Source organism: Xenopus laevis, chromosome 9_10L (assembly GCF_017654675.1).
Source record: "Xenopus laevis strain J_2021 chromosome 9_10L, Xenopus_laevis_v10.1, whole genome shotgun sequence".
In the NCBI taxonomy this organism is placed as follows: domain Eukaryota; kingdom Metazoa; phylum Chordata; class Amphibia; order Anura; family Pipidae; genus Xenopus; species Xenopus laevis.
In genome coordinates this window covers 33032964-33052204 of record NC_054387.1, presented here as the reverse complement: position 1 = coordinate 33052204, position 19241 = coordinate 33032964, and the positions used below count along the sequence as shown (strand labels likewise).

The window sequence follows — 19241 nt, the reverse complement described above, 5'->3', positions numbered from 1 at the left end:
TTTGTAGCCTTTCAGAACATTTGTTGTTTAAATGTGGGCAGTGACCCCCATATGAAAGCTGAAGCCAATTCATTCAAAAACGATAAAAAATTTAAAGTTGCTTAGAATTGGCCATTCTATAACATACTAAAAGTTAACTTGAAGGTGTACCATCACTTTAAGGAATACGACTATGAAAATATAAACACTCGGCAGTAAATTGCTTATCAAATCCAAGACAGTACTACTCCTTTGTAAGCATTTTGCTGCTTGAGCCATTTCCAGCCTGGCAGGTGGGTGACAAAAAACACTTTACAATTGCTCCTGAATGGTAATGGCTCATTGGTCTGGATACTACCACTCATATCCAGGTCCGGATTTACATAGTGGGCACCCCTAGGCCCACTGCCATTCATCGCCCCCCCTTTTATTCTGGCAAATTTTTGTCATTATAAATAGACAACAGATACAGTTAGGTCCATAAATCTTTGGACCGAGACAACTTTTTTCTAATTTTGAAAAATCCTGACACAGGACAGAAGAAGCCGAATGAATTCTGAGGTGTTCAGAGACACTGTCTGCTCAAATCCAGCTAAATGCAGTCAAACTGATTGGGAGGCGTTTCATAATACAGATGGACAATGACCTAAAACATACAGTCAAAGCAACCCAGGAGTTTATTAAAGCAAAGAAGTGGAATATTCTTGAATGTCAAAGTCAGTCACCTGATCTGAACCCAATTGAGCTGCATTTCACTTGTTGAACTAAACTGTGGACAGAAAAACCCACAAACAAACAGCAACTGAAAGCCGCTGCAGTAAAGGCCTGGCAGAGCATTAAAAAGGAGGAAACCCAGAATCTGGTGATGTCCATGAGTTCAAGACTTCAGACTGTTATTGCCAGCAAAGGGTTTTCAAGCAAGTATTAGAAATGAACATTTTATTTTCAGTTTTTTAATTTGTCCAAATACTTTTGAGCGCCTGAAATGAAGTATTGTATTAAAAAAAGGCTTTAGTTCCTCACATTTTTATGCAATCTTTTTGTTCAACCCACTGAATTAAAGCTGAAAGTCTGCAGTTCAACTGCATCTGAGTTGTTTCATTTAAAATTCATTGTGGTAATGTACAGAACCAAAATTAGAAAAAAGTTGTCTCTGTCCAAAGATTTATGGGCCTAACTGTATATATCAACCTCTCCATATAAAGTGCATTCAGATATAAAGGCAACAGTATATTATAGATATACTGAATGTAACTATACAATTCTATTAACACTCAAATAGAGACCAGAGATCACTTAATCTGAAGGGGCATATAACCAGTCGTTATTAACTGTGTATATGGAGATAAGAAAGGTGGCTGGAACTAGAAATCCTTACAAAATGAGCGACTGTGTTTAGTAAATACATGGCTGCATGGCCAGCCCTTTTATAGGAAACAACATCATTTAAACCAACTATGTTTTCATAAACATTCCAGAGACGCAATTTCTTCATCCACATAAAGTAGCAGCAATAAAAAAAAACCAGAGAAATAAAACATTTGCACCATAGCGCTTACTAAATAGAAGTTAAAAATTTCAGCAGTTTAAAATGACAAAATAAAACGGATTAACTAGTAAACAGAAGTGTAAAAATATTCATGCTGTGTAAACAGTATGAACTGGTTTCAGATAAAAGCAGCAATAAACTTACAGAGCATATGTTCAAAATTTTCAGGTGTCCATACCAGGGCAGATTTAAAGGGATCCTGTCATTATTTTTATGATGTCGTTTTTGTTTCTAAATTACACTGTTTACACTGCAAATAATTCACTCTACAATATAAAATTTAATTCCTAAACTAGCAAGTATATTTTTTTAGTTGTAATATTGGTGTGTAGGCAGCCATCTCAGGTTATCTTGCCTGGTCATGTGCTTTCAGGAAGAACCAGCACTTTAGGATGGAACTGCTTTCTGGCAGGCTGTTGTTTCTCCTACTCAATGTAACTGAATGTGGGACCTGGCTTTTACTATTGAGTGCTGTTCTTAGATCTACCAGGCGGCTGATATCTTGTGTTAGGGAGTTGCTATCTGGTTACCTTCCCATTGTTCTGACGATGGGCTGCTGAGGGGGATGATATCACTCCAACTTGCAGTGCAGCAGTAAAGAGTGACTGAAGTTTATCAGAGTGTAAGTCACATGACTGAGGGCACCTGGGAAACTGACAATATGTCTAGTTCCAGGTCAGATTTCAAAATTAAATATAAAAAAATCTCTTTGCTATTTTGAGAAACGGATTTCAGTGCAGAATTCTGCAGCAGCAGCAGCACTATTAACTGACACCTTTTGAGAAAAAAAAACCAAAAAATTTTTTCCCATGACAAAAAATATATATATATTAATATAAAAAAATGATATATATATTTTTTGCAAAAGAGTGTTTAAAATGTAGCTTTAAAAGGTAGAATATTGCCGACGAGCGTTTCACTAAAAAAAAAAGCTCTCAAGGCAATAGAAAACTTTTCTATTGCCTTGAGAAAGCTTTTTTTAGCGAAACGCGCGTCGGCAAGATTCTACCTTTTAAAGCTACATTTTATACACTATTTGCAAAAAAAAATCCCCCCCCCCTTTTCTACCCTAGTGCACTTGTATCTCAATTTTAAAAGCACTGAAGGGTTCCTCCTATTTAGAACTTGAGACAGCTTGCCACTTGGTGGGGCTGGTGTGGAGCGGCATTTGATTTTATTATTCTCTTTCTGTCTTTCTATAAACTCCTAAAGGTTGCTGGATTTGTGGTCTTGTCGTTAGATAGCTCTACTAGAGTTAGCTTAAAATAATACTACAACCACAGTGCAGTATACTCTGACTGTCTTGACTTTGTGGTGTCCCTGAGAAAAATGAGCAAAAAATTGAGAAATGGTTCTTGGGACAGCTCCACCACCTATAATTTCCTTTTCAATCTAATTTCCAATGAAATCAAGCGCTCTATTAATTATCACTTTGGTTTAAGCTGTGGTTTTAGTACCATATTAATTGTTGCATTATTTAATTAATTGTTTGAGAAATAGATACAATGAATTGAAGCACTCTGCACTTTATATTTATTAGTAATTAACAATTGAATTAATTTTCTCTACAATTTGAGCATTGCACTTACTAGCCAATTAATTACTATTCTTTGATAATTTTTTTTTAAAATCTAATGTGAAATTAATTAATTAACTAGCACTTAGCACTTTATAAGTATATTATTACAGGTAATCAAGATAAATGGTCATGAAACCAGATCATCAAAAAATCAATTTTTTGTTTATAAATTTTTTACACAATTTTTCTCAAATAAATTAATTAGTTGATTAACCTTGTAAATTAATTGGAAGCGGCAAGTTGAGTTTTGGGAGGTTACAATGGGGGCCCATTTACTTAGCTCGAGTGAAGGAATAGAATAAAAAAAAACTTGAATTTCGAATGTTTTTTTTGGCTACTTCGACTACGAATCAAACTAAAAATCGTTCGAATATTCGACCATTCGATAATCAAAGTACTGTCTCTTTAAAAAAAACTTCGACCCCCTACTTCGCCACCTAAAACCTACCGAAAATCCCCATAGACTTCCTAGCAATTTTTTGGTCGAAAAAAAATCATTCGATTGATGGATTAAAATCCTTCGAATTAAACGATTCGATCGTTTGATTGAACGATTTTTCGTTCGATCTAACTATTTGCGGTAAATCCTTCGACTTCGATATTCGGAGTTAAAGGATTTACATTCGGCAGTCGAATATCGAGGGTTGATTAACCCTCGATATTCGACCATATGTAAATCTGCCCCTAAGTGAATTTTCATAAGGGCTCTTACCAACAATTAATAAGGGAAATATACGGGGTATTCTTTTCTCTTCTTTAAAATTAACCCTAATTACAGGACAACCTCGTTTCCTGCTGATAATTTGCAACAACTCCTACCTTAGTTTCTGAACAGCTGCTCAGAGCCCACTGAGCATGTGAGTGTTGCAGACACTTTCCAAGATGGTGACCCCCCTGTGACAAGTTTGAAGTCCTGGATCATTGCTGCTATTGACAAGCTGAAACTTTAGGCTGGTTCAATAAGTTCAGTATTTAAAATATGGCATTTTTAGCCACATTTATTTGTAGTGTTTAGTTCTCCTTTAAGCCTGTTTTGAACATAATTATTTAAAGACAAACACCCAAATAGCAAATGCTTAACTTGCTCCATTGAGCACTTTTACAATTTACATTTATTTTTGTTTTCTCGACTCTTCATGGTATTAGCAGTTTTACACTTCTAATATCATGAATTTGTTACATGAGAGGCACCGGAACTTAGCTCAGAAAACCCTTTGTGCATATCTATATAAAAATATATACAGATTTGTCCCATGTCATTTAAAACAGTTTTTTTTCCCATAAAACAACATTTCCATATGACTGCATAACTTAATGGGCAAAAAATTCACTGGTGTAAGTTTCAGTGCAAGTATTAATGCAAATAAAACAATAGAAAATTACCTTGCTAATCCTTCTGGTGGGTTTCATAGTCAGGTATTGAGGCAGTGGTACATGTTTACAAGTATAAACACACCAAAAGCATCTCTCCACATAGATATCACAGCTTAGGAATGCTTGGCTGTGTGCTCAACGAAGTCAGAGGCAATTAGCACTACTCCCAAGGAGACATCACTTAGCTTAGTCTGTTAACAAATAGTTTCACATACAAAAATAACTAGTCATCTGAAGCATTTTTTATCATACACGCCATTACTCAGAATACAATTTTTTTTCTGGTAAACAATTCTCAAATTGTCAAACAAGGTAAAATTATCCATTTATTAGGGAAATGTTGTCCTATTATTGTTTTGCATTACTCTATTATTCCATAAACAGAAGCCATAGCATAGCCTATGGAGTGCACAGAACATAGCTTCACTACATGTTTACATGAGTAGCAGACTGTGCCTTATTAATTGCTTTGGCCAGAGCATTTAACATTGATGGAATTGCACAATACCGTGCCGATGGTGCAGTTTAGCTGAAGTCAATAGACCAGTGATCCCCAACCAATAGCTCGTGAGCAACATGTTGCTCTCCAACCCCTTGGATGTTGCTCCCAGTGGAATCAAAGCAGGAGCTTTTTTTTAATTCCAGGCAAATTTTGGTTGCATAAAAAACAGATGTACTGCCAAACAGAGCCTCAATGTAGGTTGACAATCCACATAGGGGCTACCACATGGCCAATCACAGTCCTTATTTGGCAGCCCAAGAACATTTTTCATGCTTGTGTTGCTCCCCAACTTCTTTTTACTTCTGAATGTTGCTCACGGGTTCAAAAGGTTGAGGATCCCTGCAAGAGAGAGTAACTCAACTGTAACAATATGGGATCTCCCTCTCCTGTACAAAATATGTTCCCCCATACAAGGCAGTTAAAGGGACATGCAAAATGTTACAGGGACTGTTAATTCATGGAACGACTAAGAAGATAGCAGTGCTGGGTTTGTGCTTTTCTTGCCGGCAAGTAGCTTTGGCATAAATCGGATCGCATCTAAAGGTGGCCATAGATACACCGATAATATCATACAATCAAAATTTTCCAGCCAGCCCAATTGACTTCTGCCGATATGACTGATATCGGCAGAAGTCAATTGGGCTGGCTGGAAAATTTTGATCGGGCACCTTTGAAGGCACCTGAACATTGGACATTGTTAGGGCTGATTCATCAGATACAGGGAGAATTCTATTATTTTCATCAGTATACACGTGTCTATCGCAACGAACGATCTTTCTTGGAAAGATCTTTTCCAGGAAAGATTGTAATTGTAACGTCTATGGCCACCTTAAGGTGTTTGACTTGCCTTGTCTCTATGTTAATCATTACAGTAGAACCCCCATTTTACTTTTTCAGTGGACCAGAAAAAAATGGTAAATGTATTATGCATAATATATATGTGGGACCACAATAAGGGAAACCTTAAAATCAGGGAATGTAAAATTGAGGTTTCACTGTATTTACTTATACAGATAACATGATGAATCTTTCTTCTAAATAAAACTACTGTTGATTCACTACTGTGAGAATCAAAGGTGAATTCCAGCACAGCATATAAAAATAATGCAAGTAATAAAAAAACCCACTAGTGCCAAGGCCGTTAAAACTAAAATCCATTACACAGGGAGGCCCATTTATCAAAGTCCGAATTTATCTCACTATTTTCTGAAAAATACTCTGACCAAATCCGCACGGGTTTTGTCCCTTATTTATCGATACTTTTTCTCGAAAATTTCCTGTGCAGGAAAAATCCTGAAAAAAATCAATCTTACATTTTTTTGGGGATTTTCCACCCGAAAAATCTTCGAATTATTGCACGAAACACAGTGCAGATCAAGATATCTTCGGGACTTCTCCTATTGACTTATATGCAACCTCGGCAGTTCTGAGATGCCGGATTTTCTGATTCTGACTTTTTCCATCCTCGGGGTATAATAAATCCCAAAAAAAAATGTATTTCTCTTTTCACTAAAAAAATCATATTTTATAGTAAAAAATTAGGTTTTTGGAATTCAGAGTTTAATAAATAACCCCCTGAATACTAAAAATGATAATGCTGCCGAACTCTCTCACTTAAATACTCTTAGTTCTGCTGATGCATTGCAATCCCATTTGAATTCTAATAGTATGTTACAATATATTTTGGGATAAGTAAAGTGCCATTGGAGGCTGAATGTTATGCCGTAAACATAAGTAGATTTCTGTTGAAATAAAGGAAACAATCTAGTTAAATGGCTTGATATTTGAAAAGGACACTTACAGTCGGACACTGCTGTAAAACGTGTGCTTAAACCTTACACAAATACAGGAAAGGTTTAAAACAGATAATTGTAATCAACCTGCTACAGCAGCAAAATAGATGGGGAGAACTGCTTAGAAGGCTACATATCCTCATCGCTCTGCTCATGCTTCTCATGGTCCGATCCACTGGAAGCATCATCATCTGTCTGTTCTCCTGAGTGGTACAACATCAGTGCATGTGTCTTGTGAGTAATGGTGACTGTGCACGGACCTTGGGCCCAGGGCTCTCCATCCACCTGCATTGGCATTTTTGAACTTTTCAAGATGAGCTGTTAAAAACAAGCACAGTGGCCGTGAGCATCAACTCACAGCCAGTCAGGAAAAGTCATAGTTTGATATAATGGAGAGATACCGTTGGGCAGATTTATTACAGGTCAAATGTTTTGTTTTAGTAAAATTTAGCAGTCTAGCTCAATTACTTTAGCATTATGCACACTTTGATCTCATCATTTCCTTATAGCTGAAGGATAGAGTGGAGAAAGAAATGCAGAGGTTTATATATGTGGTCACTAAGAGAGATGTTATAATCCATTCGGTGATGAACATTTAATATTACATAATTCTTTATTAAGCCAAATAACATGAAAGATCTTTATAGGGGTGATTTTAGTTAAATGTTTATGCCATACAATGAAGTATTAAAGCTTTTTTTTTCGGTTAGGACCATAAACAGCCCTCATTCAGCACAAGCCTCCATTGGGACAGCCGAGGACTACACCATGACATTTAACATTCTCCCAAAAGTAAAGGCTGTGCATCCAAAAGATACATACCCGTACAGTGTGCGCCTGTCCAAGTCTCACAGGATTTGCCAACTTCACTTGAATCTGTGCACAGTGAAAGGATCCATAAACTCCAACAACCTCCAGCAGTCCGTCATCATATCTGAAAAACAAAAGCGATTAAAAATTACAAAGAACACACGGGGGGCATTTATAACAGCACAGCAACAAACTAGCTGTAAAATAATCCAGCTCACCACTGGCACCTTTATCACACTCAAGATGCCCTTTATTTGTGCACTTAATATGCTGCATGTCAGGTGTCAAGTGGAAAGCAAAGTTTTGGGGCAACCTAAGAAAGCACTATAGCAGACATCGTCCTACTTTAGATTTAAAGCCAAAAAGTTGCATAATGGTAGGTTTACCCCAGAAAAATATATATTTTCAGGACATACCCATTCTGCCGAATACAAAACTGCCTGGCATGTAGAGACCTCAAAATGAAATTAGTGAAGTATCCCACATGTATGCTGCTGCCTAGGGGCTCCTGGACATTAGTGCTTCAAAAGCAGATTGTTCACTCCCCTGTATGTTCTGCAGAATCTAAGTCAGTACTTTTAGCCACAGAACATAGATTCAAAGTGGCAAAGGGTTAAACAAAATGAAAGCATCTGAGAGAAATTATAGGACACCAAGAAAGACAGATTACCACACACACCTTGATAAGGGATATGGTTCATCTCCCATTCCTTCCCATAGGCGGCAGCCTCCTCCCCAGTAACCAATGTTCAGCACTACAATTCCTTCCAAATTCGGTAAGTCTATTCTTTCTCCATCTAACTCCAGCTGCAATTACAAAGTATAACATCAACTTAAAAACTCTTGGGTTAAACCAGGAGGACAGCTCTCAGAGCTTACCTTAGGTACCTAACCGAGAAAGCCAATCATTCTCATAGCGATTTATTTGATGAAATACAAAAAAAACAAAACAAAAAAAAACAAAAACTAAGACCTTGTGACCATGAACCAATCTGCATTGCAGTAGGACTGAATGGCTGCTAGCTTTACAGACCACTTGGCTGCCAGTATATCACAGCTTGCGCTAACTATGGAGCTACAGGATATGGTCAATTATTGGTAAGCTTTTTACTGTAATTTCTTGTACCTCTACTTTCTTGTTGAGATCTTTGCATTCCTGAACCAAACAATCCTTCGTCCCATAAAAAAAGTAAACTGCCTAAAAAAAAAAAAAAATGAAAGAAATAGGTGATTAGATAAAAATATACAAATGACAGACATGATGTATTTATTTCTGCTAGTGGTTGTTGTGGTTTGGGTCTTTAATCTCAGGTATCAGGATGAACAAGTTTAGAAACAATAATCCTGATGCAACCTACCTTATTAACAATTCTACTAGAGAACAGGGAAGGCGTCTTCTCACGATGGGTATGAAAATTTAAAGCCATTAATGCATCTGGTCCTACTGAAAAGTAGTTATTCATTGATAACACCTGCAAACGAGAATGTATTCTGAATAAAATAACAGACAATTATTCTACTATTTGTGGCTACTGCAGGGATGAACCAATTACACCGGTAAAATAGCATCATTTTAAATACCTTTGGTTTCCTTAAACTGTAACCCTTGTTTGTTACTTGAACTTTCCACCTGCAAAAACATAATTGCCAATAAAATATTCTTTGATACAGGAAGCATTTGTATGGCTTTCTGAATCTGATTTTTTAATATACAGACTAACCTGTCAAGTTTGATACTATCCGCATCCATTACGTTCCGAAGTATTTGCTCAACAAGTACATCTCCAGCGTACCCTGCTCCCCAACCCAATGTGTTAGCCAGGTCATTTCCTGTCCCAAGAGGTAAAACTGCTACTTGTGGAACACAACTTTGCAGACCCTTTACAGAGAAAATAAACAAAAAGGGCATTAAACTAACTTGACACTTGCTCAGAAATGCTTTATGTAAAATTGATAAAGTAAGCACAGTACACTTAACCACGTCTGAAAAAATAAATGAAGAATAGCATCATATAGGTCTAATTTTGGATAATGAAAGCAATGATAAAGTATACAAGGAGCCTGGCATGGTCTAGCATAGCAGCTGATAAGATGCTGGTAAAATGCTCTGGGCCAGTAACCCGGAGTAAACGATCACCATTTTTCCCATGTTATAACTATGGAGTGTGCTGGCTGTGTCTTTTTACTTCCACCACCAGCAGAAAAAAAATATTAATAGTGGTTCAATTACAAAAAAAAAAGTGTCTTAGCCATTTGAATCCAGTGTAGTGCAAGGCTAAACCAGTACCACTTGGGACCTATTCTCAGCCTGCAGATAAATAATAGCCAAAAATCAGCCTCTACGCTGGCATCAGCCCTCTCTAGTGACTGCACTCACAAAGAGGCTCTGGGTGCAGACACAGAGAAGAGCTGTTGTCAGCAGAGGGGCTTTTTCTTGGCCTCTCTGGCCTGGTCTGGCATTTGTTTTAGGAACAAACTAAACATTTTATTTATGCCTTTTTTTCTAGTTAAGTGAATTGCAGCTCATTCTGCATGCTAGAAAGCACAGATTTCCTTTTTAATGTTATATTTTATCTGACAGGCAATATGAGCAAACATTTTTATAGGGAAACCCTAGATATTCTGTTTATAGGTGTAGTGTGGTGAGGACTTGAATTGAAAGACCAAAGGAATTAATAGAGATAAAAATGAAATAAAAGTATGCATACAAAATACACAATATATACTAATTTATAACCAGTATACCATTTTCTGAACATTTATTTTATGTTTTTTCCACTCTGAACATTTTAAAATGATTACTCTCTAAAGCATATGACAGTATTTTAGCTTTGAAATGTCCAGAAAACAGTGAAGTGAAGCCTTTGTTAGGCTGCAGGCAAGGAAATCTAGTAAATAAATAGAGTCAAAATTAACTGTGAATATGTCGATAATCCTCTTTAGATTTCAAGGTAAGCTTTCATGGTTTCTCCAGTTGGTATTTTACATTCATTACAATGACCTTTCTTGGAATTCACTAGCTAAGCTGTAGCTCACCCTGCTTAGTTTATGACATTTGTTAGGCCCAGACTATAGAATAAAAGTTTACAAGAGCTGCAAGGGTCAAAAAACATAATTCAGCACACGTGTATTTTTGGTAGCGGTTGCATAAATGAACAATATTGGTATACCTTGCAACAGGATAATTTCTCCATCTTCTTATGGGGGACACAGGGACAGTGGGGTATAGCTAGCACCACTAGGAGGTAGGACAGAGCATGAAGTAAAACTGACTCCTCATCTGATGGCTATACCCCCCAGCAGTAGGCTGAGCTTCATCAGTTTTAGTTGTGTCCTCAGGAGGCTAGGTTCAAAATTTTCTCTATGCTACAGTTCAATTATTCTGACAATATGAGATGCTCAGGACACCCACACTGAGTGGGTTGCCCAAAATTTACATTTTGCAACGTGGGAGCCAGTTCCCTGGGTCATTAGCCGTTTGCTTAGACCACCAGCCTAAACAACCTCTCCATTTCCCCTTGCAGGAGCAGTGTCAGCTGGCGGGAGACACAAGGAAGCAGGGGCCTGAACCTAGGGGAAGGTGAGTATACCTCTTCATCCCCCGCCCAGTTCATATCCAGCATTGGCCCCATAGAGAACTGCTGGGTCCTTTTACCCTTCCTCCACCATTGGCTCTATAGAGACCCGTCTGTCTTTTCTTCCATGGCGTAATTGGGAAAATGTCCAGTGCAGACACACTCTCCTCTCCTAGGACAGGAGAGAGGGGCTAGGTCACTTAGCAATTAGAACCACAACACAAGGGGAACACAGGCGCATTTCAAGTCTTACCCGGGTAAGTTCCACGTGTGTTCACGAAGATCATGGCAGCTGCTACAGCAGTAATTCGAAGCAAGGGAGATTTCCATCACACCCTATCTTGAAGTCCTGTTGATAAAGGCCCCCTCTCGAGCAGAGGCCCAACATTCCATCCACTCTTTCACGAAAAGACTGCAACAACTAGGTGGGGACATCAACAAGCAAAAGTCCTCACTGATTCCCAGCCAGTCAATGATACTCCTCAGCATGCAGTTCAACACGCTGACACAGAGGATATCACTTTCTCAGGAGAAGGTACTACACCTAGGTTCACTTGTGAGCTCACTATTGGAGAAACAGAGTCACTCCGTAAAAAGCTGTATGAGAGAGTACTGGGGGTCATGGTGTCAAGGATAGAAGCAGTTCCCTTCGCCCAACATAATATCAGGGAACTCCAGTGGAACATACTCGTGTCTTGGAAAAGAAGATCGCTTCTCCAAAATATGTGACCATCACGCAGGGCTTGAGACTCCCTCCTCACATGGCTACAGACTCCAAATATCTCTGTGGGCAGACAACTGGGCGAATCCCAGTGGCGCCTAATGATGACAGCCGCAAGTCTCTCCGGATGGGGAGCACTAATGGAAGGACATACAGCACAAGGTCATTGGTCTCAAGAGGAAAGTCTCCTCCCAATCAATTTGCTAAAAATCTGGGCGATATGTCTCGGACTGAGGCATTGCCAGGAAAATCTGACAGGACAAACAGTAAAGATTGAATCGGACAACTCAACAGCAGTGGCCTACATAAAACACCAAGGAGGCACAAGAAGTCGGGAAGCCCTAAACGAGGTGAACCTAATCTTCAGTTGGGCAGACCACCAAGTTCAACTGTCAGCCATCTACATTCTGGGCCTTGAAAACTGGGAAGCAGATTTTCTCAGCCGTCAAGTACTGGACCCAGGCGAGAGGGCACAAAAAGAAGAGATCAACCGAAAAATAACACAAAGATGGGGAGTGGCAGAAGTGGACCTCATGGCAACCCAAGAAAACAGAAAGGTACCGATCTTGTTTGGGCAGTACCGGGACCCATTGGCATCAGCAGCAGATGCCCTCACAGCCCCTTAGAATTTCGGGCTAGCCTATGCCTTCAATTGGCCCAGGCGCACTTGGTTTTCAGATCTTATCAATCTTTCTATAGCAGAACCCTGGACCCTACCATCTCTACTCCAATAAGGCCCAATCGGTCATCCAAATCCAGCAAGCCTAAACTTGACGGAGTTGCTCTTGAGATCAAAATATTAAAGAAAAAGGGATTTTCAGAAGCAGTGGTAGACACCATGCGGGCGGCAAGAAAATCTGACTCAGCCAGAACATACCACAGGGTATGGTCCACTTACCAAGAGTGGTGCCTCCATCACAATGTGGACTTTGAGGTATTTTCAGTTCCTAGGTTACTCGAATTCCTCCAGAGAGGGCTGGCCATGGGCCTATCCCTTGGGTCACTCAAGTGTCAAATATCAGCCCTTTCAATCCTCTTTCAGAATAGATTGGCACTCCTGCTAATGTGAAAATATTCATACAAGGTGTAGCTCACGTTTGCCCCCCATTCAGGGCGCCAGTACCTACTTGGGACCATACGATAGTCTTAAAGGGGTTGTTCACCTTTAAATGAACTTTTAGTTTAAAGAGTCATATTCTGAGACAATTTGACATTGATTTTCATTTTTTATTATTTGTGGTTTTAGAGTTATTTGGCTTTTTATTCAGCAGCTCTCCAGTTTGCAATTTCAACAGTTTGGTTGCTAGGGTCCAAATTACCCTAGCAACCATGCATTGATTTAAATGAGAGACTGGGGTATGAATAGGAGAGGCCCAAATCGAAAGATGAGCAATAAAAAGTAGCAGTAACAATTTATGTGTAGCCTTTCAGAGCATATGTTGTTTAAATGGGGTCAGTGACCCCCCATTTGAAAGCTGGAGAGAGTCAGAAGGAGGCAATTAATTCAAAAACTATGAAAAAAAATAAATAAGGAAGGCCAACTGAAAAGTTGTTTAGAATCGGCCATTCTAAAACATACTAAAAATGAACTTGAAGGTGAACCACCCCTTTAAGGGCGCTGCAAAACGCATCCTTGAACCCTTGGTCTCCATCAACATCCAATAGGTCACTTGGAAAACAGCCTTCCTACTGGCAATAGCATCTGCCAGAAGAGTGTCTGAACTTAGTGCTCTATCGTGCAAGCCACCCTTCCTTACCTTCCATCATGACAGTGCACAGTGCCCTCCTTTCTGCCTAAGGTTGTCTCAACACTTCATCTGAACCAGGAAATAGTTATCCCAATGTTGTGCCCTTCTCCAGCCAATACCAAGGAAGCAGCACTGCATTCCCTAGACCCAGTCAGAGGTCTAAAGTTCTAACTGCACAGAGTGCACGAGATCCGCAAGTCAGATGCACGGTTTGTCTTACCTTCTGTTCCAAAACTAAGCACACCTGCCACAAAGTACTCCATTTCTAGCTGGTTAAAACAGACTATTCAATGAAACTACATTTCCCAGGGACGAAAACCTCCTGCCAGAGTAAGGACCCATTCTACCAGGGGGATGAGCACATCCTGGGCATACAGGAATCAAGCTTCAGTGACCAACTCTGCAAGGCCGCCACGTGAACTTCTATCCACTCTTTTGCCAAATTCTACCAATTCGATACTTTTGCGGGCAGATGACACGCTTCGGCAGGAAGGTTCTGCAAGCCAAGGTGGTTTCTTCCACATAGGGCCTTAAATTCCTACCCTGTTTTTCTTAGGGGACAGCTTTGGAACGTCCCCACTGTCCGTGTCCCCCAAGCCGACGCTTGGGGGGAAACAGGGCTTCCCTCCCTGGATAGAGGCCCTCTGGATTCATTGGACATGGTATTTTGCCTACCAGTCAGTTACAGTTACTTACATTGTTACTTATCCAGTTTTTTTGAGTAGTTTGTTAGCTCACTTCGGTGTTTGGTACAAACTGATGAGGCTCGACCTACTGCTGGGGGGATATAGTCAGCGGAGGAGTCAGTTTTACTTCATGTTGTGTTCTACCTCCTAGTGGTGCCCCACTGTCCCTGTGTCCCCCAATGAATGAAGAGAAAGAGATTTTACGGAGAGTATAAAAAATCTCCTTTTATGAAGCAACACAGCAAGTGCTCCCAAAAAGTAACCAAGAGTATTTTTAACACCCGGTTGGGACCTCACCTTAATCTTCATTTCATCCACAGCATCTAGAACCCAGCCAACAGTGCCATCCCCTCCACAAATGAGCACCTTGACTGATTTGTCTGGCAATAATGTACACAACTGAAGTGCTTGAAATGGAGAGACATTGCTGAGGTCAAACACCTGAAAAACAAAAAATGTGAATATTCTGCTAAATAATCTAAACTGACTAGTACAAACATAATTATAAATTCAGCAACATCTTAAAGAGAAGCTGACACCGGAATTTAAACCTTTTATTTACATCTATCATAACAGTCTTTGTATGCTTTAAGTTGCCATTAAAGTAATTCCCTGATAGTTTTGCATTACCTATCTGATCCCCCATGTTCCTCTATGAGGGGCTGCCATATTTGTGCAGCAGTAGTCTGTTAATATTAGAAGCTCTAACTGACAGATTTAGAAAAGACAGTCAGGTTGACAGAACAGTCAGATTTGGAACTTCAAGTAACAATTACTTACAAAAGCAGACCTATCGGCGAAAAGCAACATGAAAAAATAAGTGAGTTTTACATTAAATATTCTCTTTAGAGTAGTTTTAGTGGCAGTATTAAATTATGCTCAATGGTCGCACAAGATGCTATGCTATTCCCTCTTAAAAAGTGCTGTGTAAAATGTAGGAGTATATATATATATATATATATATATATATATATATATATATATATATATATATATATATATATATATATATATATATATATATATATATAGAAGAATGAAGAAGCTCGCACTCACAGGACTTATCAAGTCAAAAAAGGTGTTTATTTGGATCAAAAATCCAAGGCTTGAGTGCAAGCCGAAACGTTAGTCGATTTTTGATCCAAATAAACACCTTTTTTTGACTTGATAAGTCCTGTGAGTGCGAGCTTCTTCATTCTTCTACTTAATTTTTGGGCTTTTTGCACCTAGGCAACTTTGAACTTTATATATATATATATATATATATATATATATATATATATATATATATATATATATAGATAGATATATAGATATAGATATATATATATATATATATATATATATATATATATATATATATATATATATATATATATATATATATATATATATATCGCTTGATAAAGGGCATATAGCTTGCCCGAAACGTCGCTGTATTGATGCTATATCTGTAATATACACTTTTGCAAAGAATCGTGTGCTGCTTCATTCTTCTATCTATCTATCTATCTATCTATCTATCTATATATATATATATATATATATATATATATATGATGTTTTTTATCTGAATAAAATTAGAACCTACCAAATCTGGGAAAGATTTTCTTCAAAAGCTACCCAATTTTAAACACAAATGATTTACCTGCAGCACAAACTGAAACTGGTGGCGTGGTTAGGTTCCTACCTACGGAAAAGTAGCCTGCCAGAAAAAAACAGGTGAGAAGCGGAACGGCCATTGACAAACCCTTTACATGTATTTTTTTAGAGAAACAAAGGACTTTCTATTAATGACAGCGGAGGTCAATGCCATTTTTGTTTTGACGAGAAAAATATTTAAGAGGTTATGCAATGCCTATAAATGTGAATGAATACAATCTACAGAACAGGAAGACATTATGCAAAGCAACACTACAGAACTAAGAACTGAGGAAACAAAAGTAATAGTAGAGCACCTGACAACTTTATACAGCAGAAAGGTAGAGTTACCTGGATGGGATTCAAGAGACCTTTAAATTCACTGAGTAGGGCTTCCCCCATATTATTCCCACTACGAGTATTAGCCAAGATTATTAAGGGAGTCCATTGTTTTCCCATGGAAGATGCCAACTGTTAAAAGCAAAAAATAAAATGAACACACAGTTCTCTGAAGTCCAATCAAAATATGCCTATACATGAACACACAAAAACCAGCTGACCAGTTTGTATTGAATATTAGCACAATGTGCAAACAGTTAAGTACGGTTGTGGTAGTATGATGCTGCTTGGCTGTTTTTCCATCAACTAAGTCTGGCCATCGTGGTAAAACACATGGAAGAATACATAATAAAAAATACAGGGAAATGCTGCAAAAAAAAAAAAACAACTTTTTTTCCGTCTGGTAAAAAACTAAATAAAATAGTCTATGGGAGACGTCCTTTCTGTAATTCGGAGCTGTCTGGATGACGGGTTTACGCATAACTGATCCTATACCTGTACTGGGAGAAGGTTTCAGCACAGCAATTATCGCAAACACAAGGCCAAAGTGGTTCAAGACTATAAGCTCAATGTGTTGCAATGGCCCATCCAATGCCCTGATCTCAGTGCAGCATATAGAAGTGTCCCAAGTAAGATGAATAAGATAGAGAAAAAAAAAAAATATCCATAGAATACAAAGTTTAATACCATTTTCTAAGAAAATGATGAACAGGACCTGAATGGCAATTTCATCTGCCAATTCCAATTACTGAATTAAAAATGTATACTTTATTCGTCTGAAACATGATTAATTCAATTCAATTAGGAAACATATTCAGTTCAGAAAGGGACTACATTCCAAACTAGAGTTTAAAATAATATGGGTAATCTTGAAATGCAAAGTATTTATGGAATCTAGCCCATGAAATGTGGTGAGGACCTTGTTACCTTTTCATAATCAGTAGTTTTGCCTTTCTTTAACTGAGTGACTGCTGAGAGGTAACTTGGAGGAATGATGAGATTTTTAAATTCACCGAAATCACAGTCTTCGATTTTTAAGTTGCTCTGCATGCAGTCATCATGCACAGTCCGCTGACACCAAATACACCTTGAGAAAAGAAACAAGACAAAAGAGAATAGTTAGCAAAGGTACAACCCAGTTTACTGCACGTATATGATATACAGCAGTGCTGTCCAACTTCTGTGGTACCAAAGGCCTGAATTTTTCTGGCCTACATGGTGGAGGGCCGATAATGGAAGCCAGTGATGACCACTCCCTGTTTTTTAAACTACACCCACTTTAAACCACACCCATGTTACCACAAGACCATGTCCACATTAATGGTGGTAGCACACCAAAAAACCAAATGATTGGTGCTCACTGCAGGGATATCCTTTGTCATGCATATGTGAAAACAGTTGTCATATTAAAGGAATTGTTCAGTGTAAAAATAAAAAACTGGGCAAAGATATAGGCTGTACAAAATAAAAAATGTTTGTAATATAGTTAGTTAGCCAAAAATGTAATGTATAAAGGCTGGAGTGACTGGATGTCTAATATAACAGCCAGAACACTACTTCCTGCTTTGCAGCTCTCTTGGTTTCCACTGACTTGAGGGAGGGCCACATGGGTCATAACTGTTGCTTTTGAATCGGAGCTGAATGTTGAGGATCAATTTCAAACTCACTGAACAGTTATGTCCCATGTGGCCCCCCTTAAAGTCACTGACTAAAGACGGCCATACACGGCCAGATTAAAGCTGCCATTATTGGTCCTTTAGACAGATTCGTCATCTTATCTGCCTGTGTTTGGGGGCTCCCGACTGGGTCCCCCGATCGATATCAGGCCAAAAATTGGCCAGATATCATTCGGGCAAGTTAGATTTTTTGTTGAATCCAGGACCATATCGGCTAGTGGATGCGGTCCTGCGACCCGCCCCGGCGCCCATTAGCAGCCTAGTAATCCAATTGATTGGCCCTAGTACTGATTAACCTGATATCGCTCAGCCATTAGTGGGCATATCGGGTTAAGAATCGCTCGTTTGGCGACCTCGCCAAACGAGCGGATCTAATAGTGTATAGCCACCTTTACTCAGAGTTAGAGAGCTGAAAAGCAGGAAGTAGTATTCTGTTATACATTCAGTCACTCCAGCCTTTATACATTACATTTTGGCTAACTTACTATATTAGAAAATGTTTTTATTTTGCACAGCCTATTTTCCCTGTTTTTATTTTTACATTGAACTGTTCTTTTAAGACCTACCCTTAAATCCATATGGCTCCTTCCCTGTAGATAACACAGCACCCCCAGCACATGATTAAAAACCTTAGGGCCCCCTAACAATAATTTTCAAATGCTAACAAACCCCCAAAACAAATACCAGGCTTATGTTCCACAGGCAGAGCAAGGCACATACAGGCAGAGTGTGGCAGACACAGGACGCATAGGGCAGACAGTATGGCACACACATGGAGCATAGGATAGGCAGAGTATGGCACACACAGGGGGCATAGGGCAGACAGAGTATGGCACACAGGGAGCATAGGGCAGACAGAGTATGGCACACAGGGAGCATAGGGCAGACAGAGTATGGCACACAGGGAGCATAGGGCAGGCAGAGTATGGCACACAGGGAGCATAGGACAGGCAGAGTGTGGCACACACAGGGAGAGTAGGACAGGCAAAGATTATGGCACACATAGAGAGCATAGGGCAGGCAGAACAGAGCAGGAGACTGGGAAACCCATCAGGACTACTCTAAGATGTACTACATACAGTGACAGTGCTGGTGCCCCATTAGCATATTAAATAAGGTGTGAAAATGTGAACAATGTGGGCAGTTTCAGTCTGGGTCGCAGTTGTGAACAGCACAGGATTTTAGGGTGTGAACAATAGAGGTGTTACAAGGGTTGAACAATGCAGGAGGGATTACATGTGTGACAGCCCTAATATACAAGTAGTCATA

General features: G+C 39.0%; 1 protein-coding gene across 4 annotated transcripts in view; it reads right to left on the bottom strand.

Moving 5' to 3' along the window:
• Nucleotides 1-5266: 5266 nt before the first annotated feature.
• Nucleotides 5267-19241, bottom strand: part of dgke.L (diacylglycerol kinase epsilon L homeolog) — a 199915-nt gene continuing 185940 nt past the window's right edge. For 2 of the 4 annotated variants that reach the window (XM_041576431.1, XM_018235129.2), the window contains 10 exons: nucleotides 17224-17383; nucleotides 16309-16428; nucleotides 14614-14757; nucleotides 9308-9465; nucleotides 9168-9216; nucleotides 8945-9058; nucleotides 8713-8784; nucleotides 8266-8393; nucleotides 7599-7710; nucleotides 6749-7094 (listed from right to left, as the gene is read on the bottom strand). In XM_041576431.1, the coding sequence (XP_041432365.1) occupies nucleotides 6906-7094; nucleotides 7599-7710; nucleotides 8266-8393; nucleotides 8713-8784; nucleotides 8945-9058; nucleotides 9168-9216; nucleotides 9308-9465; nucleotides 14614-14757; nucleotides 16309-16428; nucleotides 17224-17383 (1246 nt within the window). In that variant the 3' untranslated portion in view covers nucleotides 6749-6905. Of the gene's footprint in view, nucleotides 5323-6748; nucleotides 7095-7598; nucleotides 7711-8265; nucleotides 8394-8712; nucleotides 8785-8944; nucleotides 9059-9167; nucleotides 9217-9307; nucleotides 9466-14613; nucleotides 14758-16308; nucleotides 16429-17223; nucleotides 17384-19241 lie in introns of those variants that run through there. The other 2 variants (XR_001933086.2, XM_041576430.1) reach the window with 2 other exon arrangements.